The sequence below is a fragment of the Furipterus horrens genome, unplaced genomic scaffold, assembly GCF_987537825.1.
Source record: "Furipterus horrens unplaced genomic scaffold, mFurHor1.1.pri manual_scaffold_11, whole genome shotgun sequence".
Classification (NCBI taxonomy): domain Eukaryota; kingdom Metazoa; phylum Chordata; class Mammalia; order Chiroptera; family Furipteridae; genus Furipterus; species Furipterus horrens.
The window spans coordinates 100,749,923-100,761,055 of record NW_028327181.1 but is presented as its reverse complement, the minus strand read 5'-3'; the positions used below and the strand labels follow the sequence as shown (position 1 = coordinate 100,761,055).

General features: G+C 62.4%; 2 protein-coding genes across 2 annotated transcripts; both read left to right on the top strand.

The window, feature by feature from the left end:
* Positions 1-2,237: 2,237 nt before the first annotated feature.
* MYADML2 (myeloid associated differentiation marker like 2) lies at positions 2,238-4,398 on the top strand. The gene has a single exon (XM_090291043.1). It carries the CDS (start codon positions 2,491-2,493, stop codon positions 3,412-3,414), a length of 924 nt encoding a protein of 307 aa, XP_090147169.1. The 5' UTR covers positions 2,238-2,490; the 3' UTR covers positions 3,415-4,398.
* Positions 4,399-6,804: 2,406 nt separating this feature from the next.
* PYCR1 (pyrroline-5-carboxylate reductase 1) lies at positions 6,805-10,980 on the top strand. The gene is made up of 8 exons (XM_090292534.1): positions 6,805-6,864; positions 7,233-7,355; positions 7,572-7,642; positions 8,261-8,440; positions 8,684-8,905; positions 9,022-9,114; positions 9,267-9,430; positions 10,174-10,980. The coding sequence occupies exons 2-8, from the start codon at positions 7,289-7,291 to the stop codon at positions 10,319-10,321; spliced, it is 945 nt and encodes a 314-aa protein (XP_090148660.1). The 5' UTR covers positions 6,805-6,864; positions 7,233-7,288; the 3' UTR covers positions 10,322-10,980.
* Positions 10,981-11,133: the final 153 nt, after the last annotated feature.

Here is an 11,133-nt window from a genome sequence, read left to right as displayed (position 1 = left end):
ATAGAAGGGCAGAGAAAGTGCTTCCAGGACAAACTAAAACTGAAGGAGCTCATCAGATCCAAACCACTGTTACATGAGATGTTAAAGGGACTGGTTTAGGAGAAAGAGGATCAAACTATGAACATTAAAATGAAAACTGCATCACAACAAACAACAACAGAAGCCAGGGAACCGAAACAAAGGCAGACTAAGTAGGCAACGAGAGTGGGAGAAGAACTATAGGTGTGGGGAACATTCTGGGGGGCGGTCAGCAGGGAGGGGGAGGGGGGAAGGGAGGGAGATGGTGCGGGAATTAAGAAGCACAGCAGGAGGGAGTGGAGCCGACAGGAAGATGCTGAGAAGAACTATGTGCACAACCAGTGGGCATGGACTGAGGGGGGACAACTGGAGGGAGGGGGTCACTGGGTGGAGGGGAACAAAAGGAAAAGAAATTGGGACAACTGTAGCAGCATAATCAATAAACCATATTAAAAAATAATTTTAAAAAGCAGAAAAAATAAAAGGAAGTCACAGAGGTAGAAGAAGTGAGCCTCAGAAGAAATGAGCTCAGGAAACGAGCCACAGAGGCCAAAGGAGGACCCTGGGAGCTTAGTGAAGAGAGACGAGGGGAACACACCGCGGGGACAGGGCTCAGGAAAGGCGCTGGGGGGTTCCATGGAGAGAGCCATGCTGGCTCCCCTGTCCTGAGGGTCTTTATCTAGAGGGGGTCTCAGGGGAGGATCCCAGTGGCATATTCATCAGCTTTCCAGGTGTGTCTACTGACTAGTCAGAGTCATTACTCAAGGCCATGGGTCCTGACGTCGGCCGTGGCATTCTTGTCTAGTTTTGCGTCTTTTCTCGGCCTGGAGCTGAAAGCCAGCTTAGGCAGACGGGTCTGGTATTGTCAGAGCTTCACTGTCCTTGCGGCTTCATGCTTCAGGGTACTCTCCAGCCCCCGTGACCGTCCCCCCTCTAAGGGGGGCTAACCTACACGACCAGTGACAAGCCGGAGGAGGAAGGGTCAGGGGACAGTTGGAACCCCATGGCCGGTGAGACACCAGGGGAGGAAAGGCCACCCTGAGGTGAGGTCCTTGTTTTCCCAGGTTTGCCTCCTGCGAGGCCTCTGGGGCTTCCTGCCCTCATGGCCTGTCACTGGCCCCTCGTCCTTGCCCTGCTCATGTCTGTCTGACTGCCTCCCCCATTTTCAGCCAAATGTCATAGTAAAATATGGCCCAAATACATTGTTTAAAATGATAAAAAAAAAAATATTGGAAAGCTCTTTAAGCAGCAAAAGCCTCTGTTGCCCCCCATGCGGGGGCTGCCTTGGGGACCCTGCAGGCAGCCACCCCACCATTCTGCGGTCCCGTGTTCTCTTAGGTTCCTGAAAGTACCTTGAGGCGGATTGTCGCACCCAGAGAAGCAACATTAGTATTGATTATTCATTATCAGTGAGCGCAAGGGAGAAAGAACAAATGGCAAAATATTAATGATTCTTGGACCTAGGTGAGAGAATGTTCATTGTGCCATTTCGCAACACTTCTGTAAATGGGAAGCTTTTCTAAGTGACAGTACATATGATTATATAATTATGTATATACACATGGCAAGTCGGAGGGATAGGATCAAGCCATAGGATCCCAGGCGATTTTTCTGCATTTTTTCATGCATTGATGGGGTGTGTCTGACTCAGAAAGAAATTTTTTCATTTTTCAAATTTTCAAAAAAATTTCATACGTTATTAATATTTTAGCCTAAAAATGGGGGAGTTGAGTTGTTTCTAGATGTTTATGTGTCTAGTACAGGGGCAAGTAAAAAGCTCCATAATGCCCCTTCCCAATAATAACTAGAACTCCACCCCAGCTCAAGCTGGAAGAAAGGGGGCAAAGGGGCCCCAGGAAGACAGCTGAGCCAGGGCCCCAGGGACAGTGACGACAGGGTCCCGAAAGCCTCTGGACCAAGCCACCTTCTGGAAGGACGCAAAGGGACCCCCTCCCCCACCCTCCTCTCCCCCTCCCCCTCCTGCCACCCTAACCTCCCCGACGTCCTCCTTCCTTCTTCCCTAAGAGCCCAGGAGGCTGCTGGAGCTGAAGGGCCTGGTAGCGACCTGCTCACTCTCTGCCTCTCTCTGCTCCCCGCCCACGCCCACCCCCACCCCTGCGGGCTGTGGACCGACTCCGCACGGGCCGTACTGACCGACAGAGGCAGGTGCTGTGGAGGGGGTGGTGCCAGTAGCTGAGGGGTTAATGACCCTGGCAGGGGCTTGGCAGGGGACACAGGGGTCAGATGTCCCAGCCTCTGATCACAGCCGCCTATTTATAGCGCTGGGGGGGCCTTGCCCCCCCCACAAGCAGTGGAGAGGCTGGCTGCCTGCTGCACAATCACAGCGTCACTGTCCCCGCCACTGCAGGCTGCCGGCACTGACACAGCAGCTGAAGGAGACAGAGGGGACGCAGCCAGGCAGAAACCCTCGGGCCACCAGGCGCCGCGTGAGGCAAGCAAGTGGCCGGTCACATGGGCAGCACCTTGGAGCCCCCCGGGGGCGGGTACCTGCACCTGGGTGCTGTGATGTCGCCGGTGGGCACGGCCCGCGTGCTGCAGCTGGCCTTCGGCTGCACCACCTTCAGCCTGGTGGCCCACCGCGGCGGCTTTGCAGGCGTCCAGGGCACCTTCTGCATGGCCGCCTGGGGCTTCTGCTTCGCGCTCTCGGCCCTGGTGCTGGCCTGCGAGCTCACCCGGCTGCACGGCTGCCTGCGCCTCTCCTGGGGCAACTTCACGGCGGCCTTCGCCATGCTGGCGACCCTGCTGTCGGCCACGGCCGCTGTCATCTACCCGCTGTACTTCACCCGGCTGCAGTGCCCGCCCGAGCCCGAGGGCTGTGCGGCCAGGGACTTCCGCCTGGCTGCCAGCGTCTTCGCGGGGCTCCTCTTCCTTGCCTATGCCGCGGAGGTGGCCCTGACCCGGGCCCGGCCAGGCCAGGTGGCCAGCTACATGGCCACAGTGTCCGGACTCCTCAAGATCGTCCAGGCCTTCGTGGCCTGCATCATCTTTGGGGCGCTGGTCCATGACAGCCGCTATGGGCGCTACGTGGCCACCCAGTGGTGCGTGGCCGTCTACAGCCTGTGCTTCCTGGCCACAGTGGCCGTGGTGGCTCTGAGCGTGATGGGCCACATGGGGGGCCTCGGCTGCCCCTTTGACCGTGTGGTGGTGGTGTACACCCTCCTGGCCGTGCTCCTGTACCTCAGCGCTGCAGTCATCTGGCCCGTCTTCTGCTTTGACCCCAAGTACGGCGAGCCTGGTCGGCCCCCCGACTGCCCTAGGGGCAGCTGCCCCTGGGACAGCCAGCTGGTGGTGGCCACCTTCACCTACGTCAACCTGCTCCTCTACGTCGCTGACCTCGCCTACTCCCAGAGGATCCGCTTCGTGCCCACCCTGTAGCCCCCCAGGCAGATGCCCGCCGACCTCTGCTCTCCAGGGGTGCTGGGTACCACGAGGGAGGAAGCCAGAGGAAGCACCCAGCTCAAGAGGGCTGGGCTGGGGGACAGCGGGGCCGGAGGCCCTGAGCAGGACACCGGAGGAGCCTCTTCCAGCAGCTCTCAGCTCCTCTCTGTCTCTGTCTCTCCATTTGCTGGCCTTCCCCGGCACAGTGACGGTCACTGTGAGAGGCAGGTGCTGTTGTCGCCCACATTGCTCATGGGCTCACCGAGGCTGGGACATAGGCGGCCCCGTGTGTCCATCAGTGTCCCCAGCCCACATCCGGCTGGGTAACCTAAGCAGCGTTGACAAGGGGACAATTCCCAGAGGAGCGGGAAAGGGCTGGCCAGGGGCCCAGGAGAGCCAGAGCTGGGCCCACGGAGGGGCACGGGGCGTGGGGCTGGCCCTTCCCCCAGCCCTCAGGGGGCAGAAGGACCCTGGCCCTGCTGGGGGTCTGTGCTAGCTCAAAGAGAACGAGCCGGAATCCGGACCCCAGCCCACCTGCCTCCTGCTGGCCACGGGCACGGGAAGCAGGGCCAGGACTGCGGTTCGTCACTCGGGCAGCCTCAGGGGGCAGAGGAAGATGCAGGCGGCCTACAGGGGCCCTCAGGGGCCAGCAGCACCGCCAGGAGCACGCTGAGAAGCTGCGTCCCTGCCCAGGTGCGCCTCCCACCGCAGACACAGCAGCTTCCGCAGGGCTGGCTGGGGCCCCAGGGGAGGCGCCGGAGCGTCCCTGGTGCTTGCAGGCCCGTGGCCTCCATCTGCTTGAGAGTCAATTGGCCTGGCTGCCGCCCCTCAGGGTCCGCCACACTCCCGACAGCTTCTCCCACTCAGCAGCCCCGACTGGGCCTGCCCGGGACGCCTGACGGCCGCCTCTGGGCACAGCAGCCTCTGCCCCACTCTAGTCCCAGGCCTTGAGCTGCAAATAAACGCTGACACTGACTTGTACCTGGTCTGGCGAGTGGTCCCTGCCCCGCCCGGGCCACCCACCAGCATGCTCTATGGGGAACCTAGACCCTGTCTGCCAGGGGGTGGCGGCGGCCATGGGAAGCCCAAACCACTCGGGGTGAGGGACAGCCTCTCAGGAAGGGGCAGGGGTCTCCTTTCCCTCGGTGAGAACGAGCGTGGGGGAAGATGGCATGAAACCATGCTTGTCCTCCCTGCTCCTGGGGGCACTCGGCACTCACAGTCACCCACACTCCTGCAGGGGTTTTGGGGGCCCCAAGCAATGGGGGTGCGGCACCACAGTGGGTGGCGGATCCAAGCAGGCTGCAGGCATGGGCTCCAAGGGCCCCTCTGCTAGGACCCAGCAGAGGGGGAGATGACCAGCCCCCGGCCTGCTAGGGAAGGCCCGCCGACCAGGGTGCCTTACCCAGGGGGCAGGTGGGACAGGCTCAACAGCACTCGCCCGAAGGGGACAGGAGCCTGGGTCCTGAGGCGTCCTGAGGGAGCCCACTGGCTGAGGGAGGGTTGGGTTTAGGGGGTACATTTCCAGATGACGAAGGAGCACAGGGGCCACACCCTTCCCAGGTCCCAGGGCGACCTGGACAGCAGCCGCCCTTCGTTTTCTAGCCAAACTCAAACTTCCTAAACAAGTTATCCGTCACCAACCTCCCACTGTCCAGAGGCCTTCTGTCCCCAGCTTCCCACCCACGCTGCATGTCCAAAGTCCACGGGGAAGACAGAGGAGGGGAGGGGACCCAGGCTGCAAGATGAGCCTGGAAGGTCCTGGGGACGAGGGGACTCTGGACAAGAGAGGTATTTGCTGTATTACTTGAAAAACAGTACTTTTTAGAGAAGAGGGTCTGTTCTCTGGTTAGTCAGTCAGGGGGGACGCAGGGGAGTCCCGGGTTTGTGCCGGCCACTCCCTGAGCAGCCCACCCTGGGAGGGTGAGGACCAGTGGCCGGGACAGAGAGGTGTCACTCGAAGGCCTGCAGCTCTGCCACACACCCGATCACTGCTCTGGTGGCGGCGGCAACGGTTGTTATGCCAACGAAAAGTCTCAGCTTCCATGGCAGGAGCATGTTGCAGAACAGGTACCACAAAGCAGCTCAGCCCTTCCCCTCGTGGGGACGGGTGTCCACAAGGGGCACTTCTCACTTGCACTTGGCCTTGATTAACTGCTGCGGACCGGGACCCCAACCATCCCAAACCCCAGTGCCGACTCAGCTACGGTGGGGCCTGAGAATGTCCTGGGGGGGAAACGACTGAGCATGTTCTCCCCCAAACTGCCACAGACCCTGCAGACAAGACGTCAGGGGACACTGGGGTGCTCCACGGGAGCCGGAAGGCACAGCGGGGTCACCTCCTTCTGTTTACCACCTGCCTCGAGCTGCCTGGTGGGTGAGTTGACATGGCACTACGGTGGGGTCTCACGCAGCTTTCGAAGGGGGCCTGCCCAGATGAGACCGGTGGGGGAGAAACCCAAGTGGAAGAAGCAGGGACCCCAGACCTGGCAGCTGCCTCCTGATCCTGGGATTCTGAGCAGTCCTGGACTCTCCAGTTTCCAAGCCTCCTAGTTAAAAAAAGAAAAAAAGTGAAAAGATACAGTATCAAGCTAGTGATACATTTCTCTGTTTTTTTAGAGAGAGGGGAAGGGAGTGAGAAAGGGAGAGAAATATCAATGTGGGGTTGCCCCTTCACACCCTCCTCTGGGGACCAAGCCAGCAACCCCACCCAAGCATGGACCCCCACTGGGGATCCAACCAGCAACCTCCTGGCTGGCAGACCAGCACTTTATCCACTGAACCACACCAGCCAGGGCTAGTGATACATTTTCAATGTTTCCATTTGGCAAATTGTTCTCAATCCCCGCCCCCCAAATGGAATCAAGCAATCAGATATTCTGTACAGTCGGGTTCCTCCAAACGTGATGCGCCTGTTAGTAACAGGTCTGGACTCACAACCAGCGTCTGCCACGCGGTGAGGGACACCAGCCTGACATCGTCGTGTCTGTGTGGCCCACGACCACGACAGGGCCCCGCGTGGGGAGTCCCTGCCCAGAACCGCCCCTAGTGGACCCCACTCCCTCTACCCTTTCCCCCCCGCGTCCTCAGTCCCCACAAAATGGTCCCGGAACCCCGATCTTGGGGGGCGAGGGTCCAGGGGGCTGGAGTCCTAAGGGACGCGGATCCGGGGTGCGGGGGTCCCAGTGGGTGTGGGGCTGGGAGTAGGGGGTCCCGGGGCCTGCTGTCGGGGGTGCGGCGGGGAGATCTGCCTGGGCGGGCAGGGGGGCGGGCCGGCGAGCGGATGATGCAACCCCCTTCTGCGCCGCCCGCGCGCCCCGATTGGCCGGCGCCCGGGCCGCGGCGCTGTGCATTGGCTGGGGCGTCGGGGGCGGGGCCGGCGGGGCGCGGTTGCCGCGTGGCGGGCACCGTGCAGTGGGCGGGGGGCCATCCTCACCGGGTCCCTCGGTAAGTGGCCTAGGGCTGGGGTCGGGCTCCAGCAGGGGAAGATGCGCGCGGGCGTCCCTGGCACCGGGCGGCGGGGTGCTAGGACTGGAGGGGCTTCCCCTGGGGGCCTGCGGGCGCCGGTCTGTCGCCCCCCACCGCTCCCCCCCCCCCTCTGTAGGCCCGCGCGCTCCTCTCTGCTCCCTGTGCCTGGGACCCACCGCAACAGGTCGGGGGCACCGCTGCGGGGGCAGATCGGAGCAGGGGCTGTTGGGCAGCCACGGGGGAAGTTAGACTGGCCGGGGTGGTGGTCCGGGCCGCGGCGGAGCAGCCAGGCCTGGCACTGCCCACCCAGCTTCCTGCGCGGGGTCCTGCCCTGCCTGCTCCCGCAGCTGCTCCGGCAGAGCAAGTGCCAGCTCTGAGGACTGGGGGCGCGCCTGCGGCCACCATGAGCGTGGGCTTCATCGGAGCTGGCCAGCTGGCTTTCGCCCTGGCCAAGGGCTTCACAGCAGCAGGTGGGCCCTATGTCCGGGGGTGGGGCGGGGGGCGGGGCGGTTACCCCTCTGTGGTCTGGCGAATGAAGGTGGGAGCCTGGATGACATGCCCCCCAGGATGTTTGGGGTCAGGCAGGGGTTGCTCTTTCCCCGGGTGGTGTGCTGGCTGCTGTCCTTCCTGGGACTGTGGGGGAGGGAGGCCAGGACTGGCCTTGAGGGAGGAGTTGTTCTCTGCAGGTGTCCTAGCTGCTCACAAGATAATGGCGAGCTCTCCGGACATGGACCTGGCCACGGTGTCTGCACTCAGGGTAGGTGCAGAGTGACAGGGCAGCTGTGCCTTCAGGGGCTGGTCAGTGTGTGTGACACGGGGAGGAGGGTTGTGACAGCCTTGACCCTGGAGGGCCAGCAGTAGTGGCCCACGTGGGGGACACCATGAAACAGTCCCCCACCCCAGCGAGAGGAGGGGCCCTGCTCTGCTCTTGGGACCTGGTTGCTGGTCTGGAATGGGGGTGGGAGCCAGGCAAATGGGGCCACAGTGCGGGGCTTGGTGAGACACATCTGGGCTGGTACAGCTTCAGTTTGCCATGGCTGAGTTAGGGCTCCAGAGCAAGGGTGGGACAGGTGCCCATCTTGGGACCATCACTCACACCAGAGAGCAGAGGGTGCGGGGCTGGGCTGCAGCCCATGGTGGGGTGGGCCAACTGTGGCGTGGATAGTGTCCCTTTCCCCTTTGCAGAAGGAACGAGTTCCAGAGCAGACTGCTTCCTGCCTTTGGGGGTGGGGAGTGTCAGAGCCCCTCTCCCTGAGCCCCTGATAACGCAGCCACGCCTACACCCCCAGCAGCCTCTGTGCCGGTCGCCGTATGGCTCTCGGCCTGGGGCAGGGGTGCTGGGGACAGGCTGAGCCTGCCTTGGTGCTCCCTGCAGAAGATGGGTGTGACCCTGACGCCCCACAACAAGGAGGCGGTGCAGCACAGCGATGTCCTCTTCCTGGCCGTGAAGCCCCACATCATCCCCTTCATTCTGGACGAGATCGGCGCCGACATCGAGGAACGGCACGTCCTGGTGTCCTGTGCAGCCGGCGTCACCATCAGCTCCATTGAGAAGGTGGGTGCCGTGGGTCTGGGCCCGGGGGGCCTTGGAGAGGGGATGGCAGTGTGTACTGCAGAGCGCTCAGGAGCTCTGGCCTGCTCGCACCTCGGTTCTCCGTCGGTGACACGTGTGTGCTGGCCCAGCCCACAGTGAGGACTCCCGAAGTGCTTGGTAGGATGAGTGTGTTCACGCTCACACCCAGCACCCCCGCTGCTGGACACGGGGCTGCGACGGACACAAAGCTGCTCTCTCCGCCAGAAGCTGACGGCGTTCCAGCCAGCCCCCAAAGTCATCCGCTGCATGACCAACACGCCGGTCGTGGTGCGGGAGGGGGCCACCGTGTACGCCATGGGCACCCACGCCCAAGTGGAGGAGGGCCGGCTCCTGGAGCAGCTGATGGGCAGCGTGGGCTCCTGCACGGAGGTGGAGGAGGACCTGATCGACGCTGTCACGGGACTCAGCGGCAGCGGCCCAGCCTATGTGAGGACTGGGGGTGGGTGGGGTGGGAGGCACAGCGGTCCATCCTTCCTCCTCCTCCCTGCTCCAGCCGCTGGGCAGAGGCATGGGGCAGTGTCTGAGGCGCCTTCTCCCTGCAGGCGTTCACAGCCCTGGACGCCCTGGCTGATGGGGGCGTGAAAATGGGGCTTCCCAGGCGCCTGGCAGTCCGCCTCGGGGCCCAGGCTCTGCTGGTCAGTATTTTTCCCAGCCCTCAAGTGGGGGCACGAGGCTGGTGCACTGGGATGGATGGGTGGAGAGTCTGGGTGCTGCGGGGGGCTGGAGGCAGGTGCCCTGTGGACACAAGTGGGTACCCCCACAGCCATCAGCCCCTCTCTGCCTGCAGGGGGCTGCCAAGATGCTCCTGGACTCAGAACAGCACCCAGGCCAGCTCAAGGACAACGTCTGCTCTCCCGGAGGGGCCACGAGCCACGCCTTGCACGTGCTGGAGAGCGGGGGTTTCCGCTCCCTGCTCATCAACGCCGTGGAGGCCTCCTGCGTCCGCACTCGGTGGGCTCCTGCTGCTGGGCCTCCTGCCCCGGCACTCGGGGGCCCTGGGCCCCGCCCGAGTTTGCTCAGTCACTCACTCAGCAGATGTTTTTCGAGCTCTAGCTGGGCAGTGGGCAGGGCACGGGGAGCCCCAAGGTTCCCTGGGGTACAGTTTGCGGTGTCGCTCACCCTCGTCCTGCGGGGAACCTCTGGAGCCTGATGATAAACCCCCCTCCAGGCGTGGCCGGGCAGATTAAGCAGGTTAGACTAGCAGGATGCAGCTCCGTGCACTGGCACGATGAGAGCTCTGACAGCTGAGAGGGAGCCAGAGCAGGGATGGACAGCGTCTGGTGTCTAGGCTCGGTGTCACTGTCCCTAGTTCGGGACCTGAGGATGGACAGGCATCTTTTTACCCCCTGGCCTGCTCTCCCGTCCAGAACCCCAGGCTCCTCAGAATGCCACTGTGTGACAGTGAGGCTGGGACGCCGACCAGCAGGGAAGGCAGACAAGGCACGCATCCTGTGCTCGGGGCGATAAGGGCTCAGAGCTGGGGGACCTAGGTCTGGTGACTGAGCCGATTTGTAGGAGGGGAGAGTGAGCCAGACAGCAGCCCAGGAGCGGGCAGCTGGCAGAGAAGTGCAGGTGCAGCGGCCCTGGGCTGGAAGGTGCTGGGCGCTGTGGGCCTCTCCCTCCTTCCTCATGGACTCTTGGGCTCAGGGAGGAGGCAGAAAGCCCTTACCCAGCCCCCCTCACTGCCTCCCCAGGGAGCTGCAGTCCATGGCTGACCAGGAGAAGGTCTCACCAGCTGCCATCAAGAAGACTGTCCTAAACAAGGTGAAGCTGGACTCCCCTCCTTTGAGCCACTCCAAGCTGCTCCCCCGCAGCGTGGCCCCGGTAGGCGAGAAGGACTGAGGTGTCCCACCTGCGCTCTGGGCGTCTCTAGCCCTAAGCCACCTGGGGTGTTGTGTCCTCGTGGTGGCCCACTGCCCATGGCTCTGGTCTACTTGGGTCAGCCAGGGTCATAGGCAGGGAGGGGGCACATCCCTTCCCAGCGGGAATATCCCTAGGTGCTTCCTGGCCCAGGAGAGGGATGGAATCTCTGACTTCAACCTCTCCCTACCTCTGCCCCCAAATCAAGTCAGGACCACCTCCTGGGAGCACAGAAGGGGTTTCACATCCCAGAGTCAGCTGGCTTGGGGTTTGGCCTCTTCCTGAGCACAGAGGTCAGGGTTCTCCTCCCTGAAGGCCCAGCCACCGAGAGAGCCCCATCCCATGCCTTCGACTTACCTGATCTCCACTCACAGTCAGTGGGGAGGGAGGGACACTTTCCTCTGTGGGGAAAGGACCAGCGGGCCCCACGCATTGAGCGCAGTGGGAGGGACTGCGGTTCCTCCTGGCTGACTGCCCACTGCCCCTTGTCCCCTTGGACATTTGAGAAAGGGCTCCCCAGACAGTGGGACTTCAAAGGTCACTGGAACACTCAGGCTGCTGTCTCCCATTCCTGACTTGACCCACAGATGCTGTCACTTGTCTCCCTGACTTTTTGGTTAAATAAACTGGTTTCTGGCCCAGTGCCCGAACTTCTAACTTTGTTACCACATGCGGAGGGACGCCTCCAGCTGCCCCAGAGGATCATTGCTGTCGGGAGTAGCCCCTGGCCCAGAGCCCTTGCTTCCCCGGCAGCCAGGCTGCAGATGAGTAAAGGGAAGCCTCCCAGTGAGCAG

Bases quoted from the DNA above. Each gene is read 5' to 3' on its own strand.
- PYCR1 (XM_090292534.1), top strand. From the start codon at position 7,289: ATGAGCGTGGGCTTCATCGGAGCTGGCCAGCTGGCTTTCGCCCTGGCC. The intron at 8,441-8,683 runs GTGGGTGCCGTG...TCTCTCCGCCAG, and splicing joins CCATCAGCTCCATTGAGAAG to AAGCTGACGGCGTTCCAGCC. The intron at 9,431-10,173 runs GTGGGCTCCTGC...CTGCCTCCCCAG, and splicing joins GCCTCCTGCGTCCGCACTCG to GGAGCTGCAGTCCATGGCTG.
- MYADML2 (XM_090291043.1), top strand. From the start codon at position 2,491: ATGGGCAGCACCTTGGAGCCCCCCGGGGGCGGGTACCTGCACCTGGGT.